The following is a 22,574-nucleotide window of genomic DNA, read 5'->3' as shown; positions in this document are numbered from 1 at the left end:
CCCTTTTGCTTCATGAGCCTAATGCTAAAGTATTGGTGGAAGTCCTTTCTCAGTTTTATGCATATTATGTAGTTCATACCATCCTTAAGAAGCAAAGCAAACAGGATAGAACAAAGCAAAACAACTGTATCAATTTTGCGTTTTTTCCAGAATACATGACATTCATACCTAAAACTACTTTGAATCAGATACACAAGTTAAGATACAAAGGAATATATAATTTTATGTATATATAGAATATTTATATTTATGAGAAATATAAAATCACAGCACCCTCTAAAACCATTACAATCCAAAGTGGCAATTGCAAGTTCTAAATAGTTATTCAGTGAAAATATGCTAGCACTGCATATAACACAGAAAATTAATCAACGTATATCAAGCCTGGAAAAGATGAATTAATGAGAAGCAGCCCTTACAGGGCTAATAAAAACTGACGGTCTTGCTACTATATACAAGAAAAACTTTTGTTTTACATTTAACTAGGTGTTACCAGAACATTGTCAAATACTGTCACTCCATTCAAAAACAAAGCTTACTTGTCACACTGGATGACAAAAAAACATTAAGACCTCCAAAAGTTGCACCATTCCTCTTGATTACCACGACAATTTTTACTTTCAATTGGACATATAAAGTTAGATACAATAAATAAAATGTTGCATCCTACAGAGATGCAAAAATAAAAAAGGAGCAGTTAAGTTGGTATGTGACCTAATTAGGCAGTAAGATGTATTAATGATGCTGTATACTATTTCTAACATAAAAATACTTTTCAAAAAATGTACAGAATGATGAATGCAATTAAAATTGTTTGAGAGGGTGTATTTTTATGACCATCTAATCAAGGGTTAATTCATGACCATATAACTGCAACTTGACTTCATTGAACTATCAAAGAAGAATTAACACAGAAAATTTACTACAGCCCCATATGTAGAATCTTTGAATTCACAAAGAGCAGAATGGTGAAAGAAACAATAAAATGGCAAGCAGATCAACACAGCAGATCAAACTGCAAAGTAGTTTCACTCATACAGTCTTGTGGATTGGAGCCTGAGGATTTATCCATTTTGTAGATCACTGATTCTATCATTGTGGATACTGTCAGCAATCAAGCCTATAGTATTACTTAGCCATTAACACAAAAAAATATCCCAATTGACCATTGCATGCCATAAACAAGGGATATAACAAAACTAAAGATAATTGCTAGCAGTTTTTCCAGTAGGTCCTGCTTTGCAAGCCTAGATGCAATTTATGATATACACATTGGGGATATTGGGTCTTCAAGAGAAATACAGCTTGACACGGTGTGGTAGAAAAGACAATCTGATTTTCCTACGCATGGCAAAATGAGATGCAGCATCGAACACCAAAGTAATGCTTGCCTTTACCACCTTAGGCCATAATTTAACCTCTAGGCCTTTCTGCTTGGGAAACAGAGCTGCCAAGGGTGCAGCATAACTGGTCAATGACAGCTCTTTCCCCTTTGTCATTATATAATGGCGATCACTCATTGTGAGATGACAGCTGGGCTCTGATTTCATCAACACTCCATTACCATTTTGGCATTGAACTACGTTCTCACACCATACTTTTCACAAATTTGACCAAGATTCTTTTTAACTCTTAGAGCTGTCAGCCTTGCTGCTCCATCATGGTACCAGCATTCTTTCATTATTTTCATAATGCGTACCATCACCTTTGAAAATGAAATATTTTAATTAAATGTTTGTAACATTTTCTACAAAATCCATAATTTTATTTTCTATGATGGACATATTCCTGTATAAGATTCACCCTTACAAAAATCACCATTTTCTTCTTGTTTGAAACTAATGTGATATATTTCAATCTAGCTTCATTATTTACTTGAAATTGTTAGCAAACAAAAACTCAGTTTTGTTGAAATTGTTGTCAACTGCACTTCTACAGAAATTTGTGTGGATCAAACCACATGACACTAGACCTTCAATTACGTCACAGATTCTCTAATTCGTTCACAGCTTAGGCAAAACTTTGAACGGCAATAGCAATAAAATGAAACGCAATGTAGCAATTCAAAAAAGAACTGAGACCAGATAGGTAAAATGTATTTTTTAAACTAAAGTTATTTCTTGATCTTAGAAGCACTTCCTTGTTAAAACTCTAAGAAAATCTATTTCATGGTGTCTAATTTTGTACAGGATGCACCCCCTTTCTTCACTACCTGCAAAGATTGCATATTTCAGTGAAAAAATAAACTTAGGAATACTCTAAAGAAACTCGTTTTACAAAAATTCTTTCAAACCCAACATGTGTAAAATTATCAGATAGAAATGACAGGTTTTAAAATCCATGAAATTATTTCTTGAACATTTGCTTTGTTAATTCCAAATTTTCTCCTCGCTTTTCCATTTCAATGTGCCGAAGCAACTTTAATTTGAGACCAGCAGGATAGGACATGCCTTAAAAACCAGACTAGGTTAACATAAAGGGTATTTTTGACAACCTTAAGTTTGATGTGTCACCAGTGGCAGAATTATTGTCTTGTAAATGTAACTGACTTCTCAAACTACATTGAGACATTACTTAAGGTTTGGTTGTTGTTTTTGTCTTTTTCCTGATTCATTGTTACATTCAAGTGGCACGGGGACGTTCCCTCCCTCTGTGAGGAGAATATATCCAATAAAAGAGCTGGTTTTATTGAAGAGACCAGATTTGAGTCCAGTTAATAATGGGAAAGCTGATGGTACTGTAGTGACTCTGCTTAGGCCTGTTTACATAAATTTTTCTTCCTCATTCATTCCATCACATCCTCACATCACAGCACAGGTATCATCTACGTCACTCTCATATCACACACTCACAATCCATATTCTTTACTTCATCTTTGCCACACTATTCAATTTACTCATCACTTTTATTCACCTTTCCAAACATTTGTTATTCTCACATTATTCATGTTAAGTCTTTCCGAAACTAAGAAGCATGACACATCCATTACCATAAAATAAAAACTGTTGTATAGATGAAATGTTCCTACAACAAAAAATGACTTACATCATGATTTTCCCACGATAGCTGCATAAGTGGCCTTTTCCCTTCATCGCACACAACACTTCTCACATTTTCCAATGTTGGATCAGACGGAAGCATGTCGTAATAAGGTGGTTGATACTCAGCAACAAAACCTGAAACGAAAAAGGCAGAGTTATACCAAAATAAAATATCACCATGAAAACTGATTTAACATAAATTATCATATGCGGCACAAGTTAATTCCAAAACTATGGTACCACAAGAATAAGAACATGTTCTCATGACCCAAATCATAAGATTGATTCCTGAACTAATTAGAGGTTATCTTTTATCAAAAGTTGATAAATGCAATAATAAAAGTCATATTTCATATTTATGCAAATTAATTTGTTCAGTTAATTATATTAGTGTTATGGATCAAAGATCTGTAAAATCAAGCAAGCAGTTGGACAATTGTAATAAAAAAATTCTCAAAGTTTTTTGAACCCCACTTATCGGAACCTAAATTATCTGAATAAGCATCATTCCATCATTCCCATGAGCATCATTCCAATGAGCATCATTGCATCATTCCAATGACAAGAATCATACCATCTAGTTGATTGTAATTTTAATGCTGTTGCTGCCACAGAGAAAACATAGCAATGCTTGAAGATAAGTAAAGCATTGATGCCTTAATAGGAAAAAACACAAGGTAATAAATGACAAAAACTAACCATTTATCACATAACGGCGACATGCTTCCCAGAAAACTAAGCCCATGGCATATACATCTGCCCTTTTATGAGAGTCAAAATATAATACATTGAATACATCATTGAGAATTTCTGGAGCCAAATATCTTTTTGTACCAATTCTGTTATTAGTTGGTATATCAACACTGTCTCCTTTGGTAGATGAATGCAGAACAGCAAGGCCAAAATCAGCAATGCAACATGTTCCTAGAGGAAAATAGGGAGTCAATCTTTTGCTGGTACAAAACTTGAAAATGGATTTGAAAAAAGCAAAAATTTAGTGAACTAAAGCTTTTCGTCTGACATTCTTCAAAGTTTTAAATGTCAGAACATAGACCGAAAACTCTACACTAGGATATATATATATACCCAGTTGTGGATCGAAATAGGCCAATCAGAAACACGAGCATGTGACTGTTGAGGTTGACCAATCAGTGCCGCTTGCCTATTGAGAATGTTACCAATGGAGTCCTAAGGTGAAAACGAACTCCTTTTGTCTGCACAGTAGCGGTTTTTTCATGCTTATGTAGATTATCCATTATTCATGATTATCCAAAACTGGGAGTGAAATAGGGAGTGTTGGTGTATTGAACAGGACAGTCCTCATGCAAGTATAGAATAATAATTACAAGAAATATAATAATGAGATTTCAAGACAATCAATTGATGGGATGCAACTTTGAACTGAAATTGTTGGGGATACGAGTTCCTAAAGTTTAGGGCTTTTTCCATGCACATCAGGATGAAGGCTTTCGGACCAAGTTTAAACCACTTGGTGTTTTACGATACTCAACCAAAACTATTACACTGCATACATTATAGTTGCATCATATAAACAAGAGATTCATCCTCACTCGTCTCAAGAAACATTTTCTCTAACTTTTCTTTGTATTGAGACTGGCATCTCAAAATAACATCATTGATTCTAACTGCACATGTGTATATGAATGAAAATTTTAAAATCCAGCGGACATTTAGACAAATGCTGGTTCGTCTCGACAACAAGAAATAGATTTCAGTGATCACAGACAGTGATAATCTTGCCTATCTCTGGATCGCCTGTTGCAGCAGCCTTTGTTTTCAAAGTCTTGGAAAAAACCTGCCATTTTCTCAACTGATTAGAAAGGAGACAGTCCTCTAAACAAACATTTCACATCGCTTTGTTTCAGAGACAGACACTTCTTGGAAAAATGTATTTTTGTTTTAGAGTAGATTCTGTGGTAAGGCGCTTCATAACGATCTACAAACATCCTGGTTAGGGATAATCTGGCAAAAAGAATAATTTAGTTATGCATATGGATGGATGAAGTGAATATTATAATTTGAGTTCCACTGTTTGTTTGTTTGTTTGTTTGTTTGTTTACCTGGCATTTCAGAGGCAGGGATGTAGAGCTAGGAGGCTCAGAGGGGGGGGGGGCTGAGCCCCCTTGTTGAAGTCGAAAATTGGAAAATTGATTTTTCCAAACATTTTGTGCAAGAGCCCTCTTGTTATTTTGATAGCACTACATCACTTCCAAGGGGACCAGCTGCCCCCAAAGACACATTTATCTTCTATTGTTTGAAACGATAGGCCATTGTTTTCCTCTCCAGGCAAACAGAGGCTCAACCCGCTCCTTTAGAAAAGCCTGTACCACTTTGGCAAGTGAAGAAACAAGGAACCCTGGTGTTGCTTGCGACACCATCAAGCTTGTTGCATTATTCAAAGGATTAAGCTGCCTACCGCAGCAGACATTCTCGGCTAGCTTCAAAATCGCATTAAAAAACTGAAGTAAGCAGTAATTGGCTATTCTGTGAAACTGGTTAACATTTGACCCTTCAGAAATAGACCAAACTACGGCAGCACGAAACGCCAACTTTAGAAATGTGCGTGGTTATATAAGAAACATATGGAAAAACCCTATCCATAACACAATCCGTCGGGCGTCATTCGAACTTTTTATAAAGAGGGGGGCAAACCTACAATTGTGGGTAAGAATAATTTTATAACTTTTAGTACTTGATTTGATATTAATGGGTGCAACCAACACATAACAAACTAAACAACATAATAAGAGTAAATATTTCCCATCAAAATGTAAACCGAATGGATCAGTTTGATCTGCATACAATTGTGTATCTCGCTTCCAAGGTTCGATGCTTTTAATCAATTAATCAATTTTTACAAAAAGTATGAATTTGTTGTGGTAATTCCATGAACGCCATATAGGCAACCACAGATGGCAAAAATCATCAAATGGAGGGGTCCAATTCGAGAATTCACGGTCGCAGTGGGGACTTTTTCGAGAGGGGGGCTTTTTGACAGTTTGTAGTTCTAGGGTGGGGGCTTGTTCTAAAGTGGGGGCTTGTTCTAAAGTGGGGGCTTGTTCTAAGGAGGCCAATTCGAGAATTTACGGTAGCGTATAAACTAAAAATTAAAGGAAACTGACGAGGTTACCATGACAATGTGCTCAGCGACATGATTTTGAATTTCGATTTATTTTTGGGTCCCATCAAAACGCTTTAATATACTTATGGATCTGATTAATATATCGTTAAATTAGTTTTCTAAGTATTGCAATCTGCTGTAATCTCTTCAAGTTAAGCCTATCTTTAGTCTAATAGGATGCTGGTCTCAAAAACCGGATCGGTTATTTCTCAGTGCCTTAAGTAATTTCTTTCCCATTATGCTTTAGTTCTTCTCAGATTACTTGTTTAGATGCCTAACTGTATGCGTGTAAACTGCTTAAATAGTAACTATCCTGTGACACAACATCAAATAATAACTAATTTTTTCGCGTACTTCAAGAAAAATATTTTCAGATTATTTTGAATTTTCAATCTATTCATTAAACAGAGCGAAAATATTTGAAAACTTTTGAAGACCCCTTTATCTAATCAATATCACAAATTGGGTAATATTTCTAACTGGCTTTCGAGAAGACTTTATTCACTGCCGTGTATACACGATGATTCGGTGTTGGCAGAATGCATATTTTCTAGAGGGTTGAAAGCAGTCTTGAGGTGCGATTTTCCAAATTATCAATTGTTTACGCCACTCAAATTGAACAAAAACACTCAAGGCCGTGTCTGGATTCAGAAACGTTATGAGGCGCAGAAAAATAGAAAACGGAAAAAAAACGAAATAGAAACGATGTCATAAAAGGAATATTATGACCTGGCTGGTATTCAGACAGAAATCCAACTTGATGGAAAGCTAAAAGACTTGCCTAAATTGACCAAATATAATAATCTGATTGACAAAAACTTAGCATTCAACATGGAGACTATCCGTTAAATTTTGGAAAATCGTTTTCAAGAGTTAAAGCGTAAAGGCATTAGGTTATAAGAGGCAAATCTTTTAATGTTGTTTATTTGTTTGTTTCTTTAGATTTATTCTTGAAAAGGGATCAGGATTTAGGTTATCCTGTCAAACTGAAGCATGCTGTTAAGAGCTGGAGAATACTTGACCTGAAGATCAATTCTACCCCATTGACTTTTTGCATTGGGAAAAACTCGATCCTGAGATTGGACAATGCAAGAAACGTTATTTTCAACTATCAGTCTTGCCCCAAAGTTGGGATACTATACTGATGATCCAAAAGGCTTGGCCATACTAACAGAGCTACTGGTTGAGCTCAGCAAGCTAAACCAGAACAAATTTAAGCATAACTTCATCAATATCTTGAACCCTTTGTGCTTGACAAAAGATAATGCGAATCTCAGTTGTAGAAATGCGATGTCGTTGCCTCATTGTAAAGTAAATCTTTCAAAGAAAGAGTTGCTAAAAGCATTCCTATGTGCCCATGAACAGTTAACGTTCGATTCAAACACAATAATTCTTGAACAGAAATGCTGGAATGTGTTTAGGCCTCCAAAAGCTTTCAATGAATTGGTTTATAGAAACCTCTAAATTCTCCTCTCTCTTTGCCCAATTGTTTTTGCTCATATCACATTTAGGGATAGCCAAATAAAGTGTTAATGAAAAATCATTGAAAACAAATTTGAAATTTGCGTAGCATTTTTTAGAAGTTTTTTGCATTAAAAACATTCGAGATGTAGAGGTAAACCTTTTATGTAATACCCTTTGGGTAGTCCTTGTTTCACTCGGTGTATCATCCTTGTAAGATCAATTGCGTTTCATTGCAACCTCGTTTCCAAAACACCTACTCAAGATGACGTATTTTCCTGAACATCCAAAAATATGCTGATGTTATACTAAATGCTTGATAAAGTCATTAAAACTGCTATTAAATCTGACGTACTTTCAATTTTTTGACGGCGTTAAACTGAAACTTTCCAGGAAAGAGGAAACATTTCATCACAGAATAAGAATAATTATTCTGTGATTTCATCAACATTGGGCTAGGTATTTTCGTCCAACAGCCATCTCAGAAACACGTTCAATATTCTTAACTCCATTTATACACAGTACACAACACCAGTTTACGATTAAAGCCACGAATACAAATTTTCTTGCCCAGTTAGACACTGACACCTTTGTTCTATGAGTATTTCGTTTAAAGTGCTAACCTGAATTCGTCAGCTTCTACCAGAGGTCTTTGAAAAACCCTCCAATCAGTGAACGAAAATGCCAAATTAAAAGATTCGGGCTTTCGAATACAAAAATTCCCCGAGTAGTGGTATGAGAAATCTTTCGAAAGCATGTAAAACTTGAGTAGTTGTAACAAGCTTATCTAAATCTACACTTCTTAAGTATTTTGGCTTGTTTTCGAAGAAAAAGTTCTTATTTTTATTAGGGTTTTCAAATCCAGATAAGTACTTTCTTAACATGTGAAAAAGGTTTTATAGGAAAATGTGATAAAATGACAAAACCACACGAAACCGAACCAAGATATAGTTATTACTCATTCAAATCTCGAAACTTTTCTGTTGTACCCACAGCAGAAATTAAATTTCTAGTTTTCAGTAACAAGTGCGTAAATTTATGGGCTATATAGATCTCATCAAAATAACAGTGAACAAGATGTCCAAGACCAAACTGCCCACGACAAACTAGTTAAGCCTTTAAAATAGCAGATCAGCGAAAACCCGCATTGTGATATATCACTTTGACAGTTACGTCACTCAAATCTAACTGCTATTTTTAGTAAAAAAAGGATGTGGCTTCAAAAAGTGTTGGTTTAGAAAAAAGGCAAAGTCTTGGAAATTTTCCGTCACTTCTGGGTTACTGCTTCGTTAAAATGAGAACTTTAGAACAAACTTAGAGGAACTTAGAAGCCACTGGTAAGATAATGGTAAGGAAATAGTAAGGTTATTTTAATGATTTTTATAAGACAATCAGATAAAGATTGGGTAACAGTAAGGCAGTTGTATGGGTACTGGAAGAAATGGCAAATGTGAGGCAAATGTGTGGGAAACGTCAGGCAAAGGTGAGGTAAAGGTGAGGTAAAGGTAAGTTACGGTAAACCAATGATAATGGTAGGAATTTTAAGCTGACAAACGGTAAACTAACATCAGGAAAAGCGGAAATACGTTGCTTGCATACCAGAATTTGATTTCGCTACTTAGCGAAATGTCTGAACTTTTCTGGCCATCGTGACATTGAGGTAAAAATTATCAATTACGACTCACCATCATATTTGACGAGAATATTTTTGCTTTTTATATCGCGATGTGCTATGGAAGGCTTTCCTTCAGTTCCAAGGACCTCTAGATGCAAATGGGCAACACCATTGGCTATGCTGTATACAATATTTAACAGTTCTTTCACGTTCAAGGTTTTCCTTTGCAAATAGTCATACAACGATCCATTCTCTTGGTACTCACAAACGATCCAAAGTTCGGTCCAAATTCCGTTATCCTTGTTGTCCGCTGCGATGAAGCCTGGAAATAATAACATAATTTAAACTATTCATCTGTGTTTTACGGTAAATGTTATTCAATCCAACATTGGGCAAACAGGATTTCTGAAACTTAGTGCACGTCAAATAAGGCTTTAACTGGTTCAAACACGATTCCATCACGTTTACATCTTACTGGGGCCAATTTGCTTACTTGAAAGATTCATTCTAAACTATTGACTCATTTAAAAAACAAATTGGAGTGATAACTCCTCCGTCAATATTATCAAAGTGTTCAAAGTCCTTTAAGGAATGATCTTAGTGCAGGTCAGCGGAGCAAAGAACACGAACTTTACAAGAAACTGTTAAAAAATTAGTAATTATAATCATAATAAATCTAATTTTTACAAAGTTTAAACCAGCACTGTTTTCAATATTTTCAAAATTTTACAGAGATCAGCTCGAGATCGGTGAACTTAAAGAAAAAATCTCAAATCTTTCTATTGAAGAGTAATTTAGAATTAAAACTCCTTGTTATTTAAAGAGAACAGACATGAAAGTGGCCATCGATGCATTTATGAACAGATAAACACTCGCAATTAAACTCCTTTTGCTACTGTTTAACTTATGTGCAAAATAAAAGGGTCGAAACAATTGAAGCTATTTAAGCATTCAGTTATTCCAAGGGTCGAAACATCTTACTCTAAGGTGCCCAATAGACACAGGGGTGCGAAAATACGTAGGGGGGATGCTGGAATCGCAGGAAGATTTGATAAGAGGAGGTTGCAAAGAAAGGGACAGGGTTGTTTGGGAAGGTCAAGAAAAATATCAAGGTAAAAATCTCTATGGGATAAAGATGCAAAATACAAGCAAGGAAGAACATCAATTAAAAAAAAGAGAAACCTGGAGAATTGGACAGACTGGAAGAATTATAACAAAAATATTTTTCAGGTCAACCTTCAAGGTCAACGGTCAAAAGCATTAATAAGTGACGGGGGTCCTTACAAGAGATGGGAAAGTTGTAAGCGGGGGCAATAATAAGGCACCTTAGAGTATGCATCTTCAAGCCATGAATCAAACAGAAAGTTAAAGGCTCTAGGAAAGAAATGAAAGGAACCCAACCTAGAATGCTTTTGTGTCGCAGCATCGTCGTTTGATAAATCTGGGCCTCCCGGAACCAGGAAGACTCTTCGTGTGATGTGAATATCTTTACGGCAACGCTCTCCCCATTCCACGTGCCTCTGAAGACTTCGCCGAATCGCCCTTTGCCTATCGACTCGAACAAAAGAATTTGCCTTGCAATCGTTCTCTGAGTCAGCAATGGCAAGCCAGCACCACTTCCTGAAATATCGAAGAAGATTGACTTAAGCCAATGAAATCAGCGATTGCTTGCGGAAAACATGACGTAATGTCACTGATAAACAATTTCACAGCGTCAATTTTGCTACTAAGATTTAAACGAGAGATCGTGCTACTTAGCAATAATTTCATCGACGTCAACCATATTTTCTTTGTCGTATTTTCGCCTTAAATCAACGCAAATTCAAAAAATAAAAAATCAAAGAAAGCTTGCATACATCCGAATTTTTGAATGACCAAAGATAAGAAAGTGTTAACACTGCCAAGAAATGTTATGTTCACGAGAACAGAGCCTTGTCTATGAATTTTCCTAAGAAGATAACGGGAGAAGATTGCGGAAGAAAGTTTTATTAGGAAGAACAAAAGTAAGAGGCTAGAGAATCTGAAATAAACTTCTCGAATATTGGGGAAATTTTAAAAATTTGATAAGACTATAGATGATATCTCAAAATTCAGAGTTAAACTAAAATCCAAATAACAAAGCAGTTTTAATAAATAATTTCAAAAGGTTACCTGACATGCTTTGATCAATTATGTCACTCAGTTTCTTGCTTTTGCTAATATCGAGGCTTGGACCCATGAGCTCTTTGCCAACTTCTACGTCCACGTAGCGTCGCAGGCCCATGGCTCTTTTGCTGTGTTGTTTGTTGTACCACAAAATGAAAATGATCCCCAGAATGCAAATAATGGCACTTGGAATGGCGATCACTAACGCAACGCCCACAGCTGACAAATTGCCTTTCTGGTTGCCATCGGATTTCGTAGCTACAAATCAATAATTGAGCACTTTAAAAAACGGCCAGATGCTTGATTTAATTACGAGGTGAGCATTGTGGTTGGAGTTACAAAATATTGGATTGAGCACAGGGACACAATACTTTAAAAGCTTCAACCTCCAAGTAGTTCACCAGAATATTTCATGATAATATTCTTATGAGAGTACCAGACTAAAGGAACAAAATCGTTTTATACCCAAGCGCGTAGTAAAACTGAAAAGAAGAGAGGACCTGCAAGGGCGGTTTTTGCAGGCCTAAACACATATCATTGCAACAAAACGGCGACTAACATTGAACTAACTATTGCATGCTGAGCTCAATGCTTTCAGTTAAATGCAGTAATGACCACTAATGGATATGGAACTGCTTGGCTTTGGTTTTTGGCATTTTAGCCCCCCCCCCCCCAAAAAAATGTTTTAGCCCCAACAACTTGTAATATGCTCCGCGGTCCGCGGTAAGAAGTCAGGTTAGCTTCAAGGAAACGGACCAGACAAATGGCATCACAATTACATTTAGCTGTCTGTTTCTAGTCTAATTTGAAATAATATTCGAGCCACTTCTAGAAGCAAGGCTTACTTAGTTTCAATAAGTTTTTCACAGTAGGTTCTGTTAGAAACAGGAATATAAAACGAAAATGCTTTGTTTACAACGAGTAAAAGGAATTCTGCTTGATGAACTTGTTTTGAATCCGTCATTTTTTCGAGAAAGAAATTAATACACAAGCCAGAAAACTGGTCTGGTCGCTTTGAACATGTGCTTAGAGCATAGAGCATTTGTACTCTCTTTATACCCGTCCATTCTTTAGATATAGTTAGAATACCTCTTGCTATTCAAAGCTTTATTCTGATATTTTTTTACTCACGTAATCCTTCACTTTGCTACTTATAATAAACGATCAATTATAGTATTTTAAGAATAGTATTGATCGATTTTCTAATAACTGTGGCCCCCTGTATTCCCAAACTATTTACAGACTGCGTCAGCACGAATGCCTTTCAGTGGGGACTCTTGAGAACCAGTCATCATACAGCGGGAAGGTCCGTTTAATGGCCTAACCGTGACGATCACTATCATATACCGTAGCGATTCACTTTCTATTATATATCCGTGTCTTTTAAACCTTAGGTATCCCGCCAATAATTTAATTGACGCCACACAAAGCGGGCAGTAACCTGAAAACATATTCCCGCTGCGAAAAAGAAAACCCAAAAGCATTCAAAGTTGTTTGCTATACAAATCCATTATTATGAATAATCGAGCATCGATGAATATTGTTATTGTCACGTTGCGGAGGAGCAAAGAGCTTTGACGTATGCGCAGCTAATTACAAAAAAGTCTGCACGCAGGCTAAGCTGTACAAACTTTCTTTGAGCTTTTAGACAAGGATCTTGAAGTGACAGAAGCACTAACCGAATTTATGAAGAAAGGACGGTTGCCTAGATCGCAATAAAGAAGTAAAACCCGCGCTAATTTTAAGATAATTGGATTTAATCATTTCTATTCACAGCAATAAGCAGTTCCTGAGGGGATGGTGGACTTGTAAGGATTCCAAAAAAATGCATACGTTGAAATTCATATGATATATTTGCCTATTTGTTTATTTTTTTATCATCTCGTTTTTGTTTATAAAAATATTTTCAGGTCAACGGATTTTGGCATTTTGGGGTACTCCTTAAGTATCTTCCAGTTTGCAATATTATTGGCGAGTCACGTTCGCGAATCACAAATCACGCCCATAACCATTTTCTTTAATCAACTGAAATCACCTGGGTGATCGCAGCAGCTACAAGCTACCAAAAAACTAAATCTCACCTTTACGAGACAAGGGTAGCGTCAATCGGCTTTCTTTATTGCACATGTTTTCGTAACAGCAAGAGACATTTTTATCAGCTTGGACAGTCTTGCAGAATATCAGGGCCAAATTGGCTGGGTCGAGACAGCCTTTAGTCTCAACCAGGGGACCGTCTTTCTCTCTTTCAAGCTTTACGTAGCAGGTTTTGCTTTTAGCTAAGCAAGTATTGTTCGTTGAATGTGGGCAGTCGTTGCATTCGCAGTAAAAACTGGCACCTGCGGAACAATGATAAACATTTATGGCTTGCGAAGAAATACTGTCGAGTAAATGAATCGCTTTACAATACGGGCTTATTACGAAACATGCAGATGAAAGAATTTGAACTGCAAGGCACACACATGATAAGCGAGAGAGGTAGCACGTTTGAACTGCTCTCAACACAAGCAGATAAGGATTAATACGTTACATAGATAGGATACACAATACCTTTAATGGTTTCACTTTACAGTAAATTACATATGAATACTGAAACGATATTTCTGTAGAGTAGGGTCGTAAAAGGGTTGGTTTTAAAAGCGTCGATGAGTATGACAACGATGATTTCGAGGGGGTGGGGGGGGGGGCGATTCGAGCATTTACTGTTTTTCTTTTTGCGCAATTTTCGTCTTTTCGGTGAACAGATCATAATCGTAGTCCATATATTCTCTGTCCCTTTTTATGAAATTTTCCAAAATTTAATCACTTTTGATGCGAAGTTAGATTTCAAGACCCTTAAATTTCCTTCTTGCTTGGGTTTACAACAAAAATTGGTTTAAAGATAAGTCAAACCGAGGGGCAACCAACCCATCAAGAAGGTCATGGGTAGATTTTGTCTCGTCTGGCCCTTCCCAGCAATCAGTTCCCTAAAAGTGAAGATGCTGCCCATTTGCAAAGACTTTGCCCAAATTGGATTAAGCAAACCTTATGTGAAATACTAGCTCCTAATCATGCGGGTTATCTGGAAAAACAGCCCACCAAACCACTGGCAAACCTAACTGGACCACTGGAACTAGTGAATATAAAACTATGCAATTTCTTATCAGCGAGCAACATATATTCTTGGCTTTGCAAACAATACGAGATTTATTGATCTTTGTCTACAGAAAAGAAAGGGCAGACAGCATGGCTGGTTAGTTTTCAAACACTCAGACTATGGATTTCAACTATCTTTGATCATAATCAAGATAGATAGTTCACATGGGCTGATTCTAATGGCTTTTGTAGGCAATTCTGATAGCTTTTGCATTACATAATACACAACAGTCTGTGCCTAAAACATTATAACTTTGCTTTCACCCCTGTTCCCTGCAAACACTCTGGAAATTATTGCAGGGAAATGCTCCTTGTATTGAAAATGCTTTGACAAGGGAGCAAAATAAGATTTATAAGCAAAAATTCCTCTTCCATGCTGTTTTCAAATTGTAGAAAGATATGAAACCCAAGTAGACTTTTTTGGGAAATCAAGCAAAAATGACCAGTGGTTAACTAGATTTTAAATACATTTCTGCAAACACTAAAATCTCTAATACTAAAATGAACATTGCAAGAAAATGCCCTATATGGAATAGTTAAGGTCAATGGATAGGACACAACCTTATATGTACAAACTTTCATGGTGGTCTTAATCAATAAATTTGTGCATCAGTTAGTTTGTGCAATGAAAGTAAAACAATTATTCAAATATTACTTGTAAATTCCATCAATTTATGTCTTTTTGAAGTAGGATTATTAAATCATGTTAAAAGTATAGTTATGAGTAAAACTGAACACAAAACAATAAATTCTACAAATATAACTAACTGAACATCAGATTAGTGGATTGAGATAAAAATAGGATGGTAAAGGGGAGGGGTCTCAGAATCACACGAGAAAGCTCTAAATTCTATGATATGTTTCAAAAATGAAAGTAGTCATTCTTTGGTGTTTCACAAAGAGTTTCATGCTAAAAAATATAGCCAATCAAGTATCAGAAAATACCCTCCACAAACTTGTTTTTATAAAACACCATCAGCTGAACATATCCTTTGATACTCAAAAAGACAACAGTGAGAGAGAAAAGGCATTCACATGGGCAGAAAGTACAAAAACCTGGGCAAAACCAAGAAATAAAGGAGAATATTATTGAAAAATTAATTTCATAAATAGAAGGCATGGTACAGTCTGTGTGTTGGTTCAAATGTTTTCTTCAGTATCTCAGGCTTTCAAACTAAACATAAAGGATTATTCATTTTACAACAATCTCTGTTTTCTTTTTATCATTACTTTTACTAAATCTTATAAGATCTTTAATTTGAAAGCAATCCAAATGGTCTATTTGAAGAAAAGGTGAATAAATTGAACTGATGTTTTATTCGTCTATTAGATAATCTGTAGCTACTCACCAACAGTCACATTTAAAACTGTTATTTTAATGAAAATCTCTTTTTAACTGACCAAAATTACTATCATATAGTGTTTTGTTGCCATGAAGGCAATGCTGCATTTCCATTGGCTGACAGAACAGGACAATGCTAAGTGTCATATCCTTGTTTAAGATTAATTGCAATCAGCAGGCTATTTTTCAAACCTAGCTACAATTAACAAATTAGTTTCAATCAAGTCAAAAGGATAGTTGAAAAAATATTTTTAAAAAAATCTGTTGATAAAATATGTTTCATAAGAAATAATTTTTCACCAAAATTCAATCCAGCTTTGAGTAGAACATAAACATGTGTAGCCAAGAAAACAAGAACAAAGAGTTTGTTAAATTGATGGTTGTGACAAAAAGAGAATTTGCACATGGCCAGAAAAAGGGATTCGTACCAAAGGTCTCCTAAAGAATTCAGTGTCATAGGAATTATCATCAAACTCAGAAGAATGGTTAAATACAAAAACAAATCGCAAACACGAATGTTATTGAAAGTAAACGTTAACGCTACCATAAAAGTTAATATGCATTTCCAACAGCCTATTATCTACAGGAATCTTACTCACGAAAGGGTTATATTGTAAACATTGCCAAATTTTGCTTAGACACCATCGGTCAACAAAGGCTTACATATGGTTAGACATTTCCGATCAAATCATTTTCAGTTTGGAGTAGATTTACATAAATTTCCCAGTTCGCTTACTTGCAGAAATTGGTGTTTGTAAACTGCGCTTGGAGCAAAAGCTACCTTCTTACAAAGTAACCTTATAAAAACACAGCCAAGGTCTTAAATACAGGAAATGCTTTGATAGAAAGAAAAAATGCTCACAAACAAGCAAATTAAGGTTGTTTCATCACTACTGCAAATTCATTTTGGAGTCAAATATCTACAATAACAAAGTATGTACCGGGTTTTTAGATGACTGAACAGTCAGATTTCGCTATCAGTATCACTTGTCAGGTTGACGCTTGCCTCCTAAAACCATAGGAACTCAATCCAAACTTAATTGAACTTATAAGTCCATTATCAATAAATTAATATTTTCCCTGACGGCTATAACTTTCTCTATGGCACAAGAATTCTCTCTATGGCACAAACCCAAACAAACGAACCAAGGTGAACATTAACTCTTAAATAATCGGAAAATGTGCGAATGAAGTAACTGAAGGCAATGAAACGGGCGATCTCTGGCGAATTTACAGACAGAAAACCACAGTGCAATTGAAACCGCGAAGGCTGTACGGCATGCGGCCTAATTCACGGCGCCTGGATATGGAGGTAAATTCAAGACGGCTTAAAAATGATCGAACAAACCTGATAGATGCAGCAAGCAACCAATTAGTATCCCAATGTAAAGCATTTTCATCTTGACAGTTTTCTAAAATATCAGAAGCGTCAAAAGTTACCACATGCAAACAAAAGCAGCTAGTGTAATCTCCTAACCAAACGAATCTACTCACAGCGATCGGAATAATCATGTAGACCCCAAATAAGTGAAATAAACGCATGCGAGCCTCCTGCGCAACGACAAACACAAGTTGTTCCAGTTTTAACTGGACATAAGAAACTCCGCTTCTGCTGGGCTTCGAAATTTAACCTTAATTGAAACACTAGGTAAAACTTTAACCGTTTAAGACAGTTTTTCAAGTCCTGTGACTGTCTCTTATTCATAATCGATTAACTTATAAACAGGGCTTTTTTTAACATACTAACTAGGGGAGGGGGGAAGGGGGGCAATTGCACCTGCAGTCCCAAAGACTTTCTATTTTTTTAAACAATAGACTATTGTCATTCTCCTAAAATAAACAAAGGTTTGCCCCCGCAGGTTATTTTCCTTGGTATAGGCTATGCTTATAAAAATCATATTTATGTTGGAAGTATTTTTCAAAATGTTTCTATAAATTGAAGCAACTCAGATTTAGGTCCTTAACTTTTTTGTGCTTTGATCTGCCTGGCTCGTTTAAAATACACACAAATATCTAATGTGAATGAAACAATCTGCTAAACATAGCCAGGGTGGTAAATAAAGAATTCAAATCTATGAAGAAGTTGCAATGCTGTAACAAGCTTTTACTAAATACAGAAAATAAATAAACTATATTGTTTTTTTAAATATGTCAATTTCCAAGAATTCTTTGGTGTGAGCATCTCAGTTAAAAAACCAACAGCTAGGCTTTATGAATATTCTAACTAAATTAAGACAAGCAATTCCATTTGATGTTCTCATCATTCTAACATTTCAGGCAGAAGATGTTACCTTTTTGTTCCATTCAAACAAGATTTTCAAACATCTTAAGGATCATTGTAATATTTAAAAACATTGATTCTATTTCAAATCATCTATTTTTATCAAACAATTCTCTTGTAACTAACAACTTAGCTCATAATACTTAGCACTGGTCTGACCATTTTGTTTTTGTTTTCATAAAAAACAATAGGCTTTTCTTAGTAGCAGCAAATGTACTAAAGCTGATTGAATCACTCTCTATAAATAATGCATTATTATATTAAAACTCTCTATATGTGTCTTTTCTTTTCTTCAATATAGAATAACTAACTGTTTTGGGTCAAACCTTACTCTACAACTCCTCAGATTGGCCCTCTAACTCTAAAAATTTGTGCTTTTTCCCATAATAAAATTTCCACTTCCTGCTTTCATGATTTTTCTGCTAAAGCTCATATTATCATCAACATTTAACAAGGCAATCTAATCAGGATGATTTATTTTTTACTCAAAAGAACAGTCCTTGGTATGGTTTAAATTCAATGTGCTACTTATATGCCAAGTTGAGGATCATCTTGCCTTTTGCAATTAGAAATTTCCCTTCCTCTTTATTCAAAAGAAACCCCAAAAATCATTTTAATTAACTGCTTGCTTCCCATTAGTCTATCTATTTATGTGTTAATATTCCATGACTTTATTAGATTTTCTGATTCTTATCTGCATCTGATCTGTTTCACGGCTTTTTAGTGTTTTATGATAATCTTGTACACTCCTCACACATATTAAGACCAAGAAACTAATCAAATGCACCATTTTTTCCCTTCAAGCTACTTTGAATTCAAATCAGGATATAAATGTATATACATATTTTTGTCACTATCTGATGTTGTTACTCTGAACAATTTTTTTATAAAAGTACATTAGCATGCTTTGCTATGACTTTCTGCTTTTCTGTGTTTTCTTCAAATTTGTGGCACCATAAAGGCTTTTTTGCATTTTGATAGAATCTAAAATATCTTAAATTGAATCTAAATAAAAACATAGACAATCTAAATAAAAATATGAATGAATACTTTATACAAGAGAGTAAGAATATAAAACATTATGCTATGTGAAACAAGAAATGGGTCTCAAAGTGTGGCAATCTACCATCCACCACCACACCCAGTTCTAAGATACAGCCTACTAACACCATTCATGTTGTCTTTTAATATGCATACTGATGATGCCAAGCTCTAAGCCAGTTTGTAAAGATTTAAACATGTTTTTAACAAGACATTATGAATTCTTTCTATTGAAAATAAACAATATTGTAATTCAAAGTGCTTAATATTATGTTTTATCCCTACTAATTGCTTTGACATAAAAACGATGTCACTTTAATCATAATTCCACCTGCCATGTCTGAATCATTCAAAAATAAAAAAATTCATTGCTCTGAAACTTTGAAATAGAATGTAACTGAGACAAAGTCAAATTTTCGAAACAATACAGTTTACTAACTTTATACTCTGACATTTAGCATATATTTATCAAGCATTGATGTTTTTATTAATTTAGCTGTGAAACATATGTAGAATAAAAATGATAAATGCATCACTTTCAATTGAAATTCATCCCAGATGTTCGAGCAAAGTAGTACATTGTATGATCACAAATGTGCTTTTAATTTCCAGAAACAACTGCACTGAGCTACATTCTCCATGTAATTCATAAGAGTTTTAATTCCAATTTATTGAGAAATTGGATTCAGATTCTCAGTTGTATATAAAGCATTCCCATATGTTGAAGATTTTAATACCAGAAAAGTATGAAGAAATTTGCATTATTTAACATTTTCGTGATCATTATGACAGTAAACTACTGTAAAAGCTCTATTAAGCTCCAAGGAGCAGGGGGGCTTGTTTATGTTTTTCTAGAGGGGGGCTTAAAAGAAAGGGGGGCTTAAAAAAAGGGGGGGCTCAAAAGAAAGGGGGGCTTAATATTTTGTTTATGAATAATTCAAAGTAAAAATGTTATATATAAAAATGCTGTTATGCATTTTTGTGTTATAAAAGTGTTAGACAAATTTTCTCCAAACTTTTCCAGCAGCAACTATCCCAGTTCATGTCAAAATACTTGCTTACAATCTTGCTTATTATGGAGAAAATAAAAGGAATGTGTAGGGCAAGCAGATTTAGAAAAATATTTTGCAGGTTTTTGTTTGCATTGCATTATTACAATGACAAAGATAATAATAATTTTCTTTAAAATATCTCCCAACAACTTTTCTCACACCATTCAACTATCATTTAATTAGCCTCAATTAGGAAAAATTTCTGATAAACTCAAAGTAGCTTTTACAGAAAGTCTCAAACAGATTTTGTTTTGTTATTGTTACAACATTACACTTTTTTGATGTGGTTTTCAAATTAATTTATGAGCAAAAGATTCCTTGTGATCCAAAAAAACAATTGTTGAAACTTTCATGAATCATTTTAGTGAGTTTTAGACACCTTTTAGTGAGTTTTTATATTGTAAAAAGCTCTTTTAATAATGAGATGGGTGGTTTGAAATAAAAAGCCATTGATGCATTGTATTATATGTTTAGGCATCTGTTTTTGGCTAGAAAGAGATGCTCAATCTGATTATGTTTTTTGTTTACTTTGCTGGATAGATTGAATTTTGAGTCTGATCTTAAACACATGATCAATATTTAGAGTTTTTTCTTGTCCCAAATCACAAGCTTTTATCCTTGCACAAACCCTAAAGCTGTATGGAGCTTGTTTTATTTTTAAGCTATAGATGGGGCTAATTGCAATAGGTAGGGCTTATTATAGCACAATAGTGGATAAGGCTGCACCAAACAGCTAGCTAAATGTTGTTAATTTACAAGTCACTATCGTACCAATCATTGTCGCTTTAGGTTCACAGAATCGAGACCAAGGAAGGTCAAGAATAGAGTGGTTGTTAAAGGACAGGGTGGAATCCATGCAAATTTTACGCCTGACATTTGCCAATTAACAAAAGAAAAAAAAATGGGAAATAGTTAGTCCATGCCGAATAATTCTGGCAAAAGCTAGGATCATAGCTTATTGTTGCATTAGTCGATTTAAAGTTACATGAGGAATTATGGTAGAACATGACAAAACCTTTTTCTTTAAACTTTAAGTTACTAAAATTAAAAATTGGAAATTTCATCCAAGATTCAAGAATGTATTTACAGTCTGTCACTATATTATTGACTGGACTGTCTGGAGGGGGGCTTAAAGAACAGGAATTGACTGGATTAAAATTTCTGCTTGGGGAAGAGGGGCCAGTAAAGAGGAGGGGTTAAAAGGAGGGGAAAGGTTAAACAAAACTTAATTACGGTATGTTATTAAAACATTACTAACAATGTACAGAAGCAGTTGAGAAAACCAAATATTTCGGAATGATATCTGGTTAAACTGAGCATAAAAATCCATCCCAACAAAAACCAAATTCACATGCGACTTCGAGACACAAACAACTACTTTAAGAGGAAAGACCCCATCATACGACGATACCTCTCGAAGGCGCACTATCCACTCGTAGTCCAGCAACTAAGTTTTGGGACTGCAAATACATGGCTCAATCACACAAACAATAAAAAAATGCATCATCGATAGAATTAGAGATGCTGCTGCTATCTACGACTTACCAATTGCATAAATCTGCAAACCTCCTTCATCTTTCCCGTCTCTGCCTTTCCTGTAATTTTCAACTTTGCAAACTTCTCCAAGAATTACGCATGCGTACTGACAGAGTATTTGACGTCAAAACACAATAATCGCCTCCGCATATTCACCCCTTTAATGACTTGCTTTTCGTAAATTTCGAAAAACTTCACCTGGTGGGACACTTGTTTTAAGGAAAATACAAAAAAACATGTTTTTGATTTTCCGTGCTATCTTTGCATCATGTGGTATTTACATTTAAGGATTAACAAGGGGGAGGGGGGGATGAGAAGGTCGTGTGTGAAAGCTTTATTAATCAAAAAGGCGTTTACACCAGGTTCCAGTTACCTGAAGGGTGTTGCACAATACTGGCAAAAAGACGATCACGCATAAGGACTCAGTACGGGAAATTGCAAGGCGATTATTTTTGGCTTAGAATAAATAGTTTGGGTTTTTTGTTGAAGATTGGCGTGCAGCATTTCATTGTTTCGTGTGAGCTTAAAATGTCATTTTCATTATTCTTCTATTCTATTTTTATTTAAGATAAGATTCTAAAGTAGATTTATATTTAAAGTTTTGATAAACAAGAGCAAAAATTCGATGCTAAAAAAATATTCCCTGACTACTGATAGTTAAATCCTACAACTCACTGGTGATGTCACTTCATTAGCGGCGCAAAAGGGGCTGGGTAGACTTAATTTCAAAGGAATCAGGCTGTTCGGGTTTGATTTCTTTTATCTTCATATCAAGATTTTTCGCAT

General features: G+C 35.1%; 1 protein-coding gene across 2 annotated transcripts in view; it reads right to left on the bottom strand.

The window, feature by feature from the left end:
• Positions 1-129: 129 nt before the first annotated feature.
• Positions 130-22,574, bottom strand: part of LOC135681391 (TGF-beta receptor type-1) — a 28,103-nt gene continuing 5,658 nt past the window's right edge. Inside the window, exons 1-9 of one of the 2 annotated variants that reach the window (XM_065195842.2) lie at positions 21,798-22,479; positions 17,227-17,290; positions 13,486-13,740; positions 11,411-11,662; positions 10,661-10,879; positions 9,330-9,581; positions 3,741-3,965; positions 3,046-3,176; positions 130-1,705 (exon numbers count right to left, since the gene is read on the bottom strand). In XM_065195842.2, coding sequence (XP_065051914.1) covers positions 1,580-1,705; positions 3,046-3,176; positions 3,741-3,965; positions 9,330-9,581; positions 10,661-10,879; positions 11,411-11,662; positions 13,486-13,740; positions 17,227-17,290; positions 21,798-21,827 — 1,554 coding nt within the window. In that variant the 5' untranslated portion in view covers positions 21,828-22,479 and the 3' untranslated portion in view covers positions 130-1,579. Of the gene's footprint in view, positions 1,706-3,045; positions 3,177-3,740; positions 3,966-9,329; positions 9,582-10,660; positions 10,880-11,410; positions 11,663-13,485; positions 13,741-17,226; positions 17,291-21,797; positions 22,480-22,574 lie in introns of those variants that run through there. The other variant, XM_065195843.2, reaches the window with a different exon arrangement.

This window comes from Rhopilema esculentum, chromosome 12 (assembly GCF_057945365.1).
Source record: "Rhopilema esculentum isolate cy_ngs chromosome 12, ASM5794536v1, whole genome shotgun sequence".
Taxonomy (NCBI): Eukaryota; Metazoa; Cnidaria; class Scyphozoa; order Rhizostomeae; family Rhizostomatidae; genus Rhopilema; species Rhopilema esculentum.
This window is presented reverse-complemented; position numbering and strand designations above follow the sequence as displayed.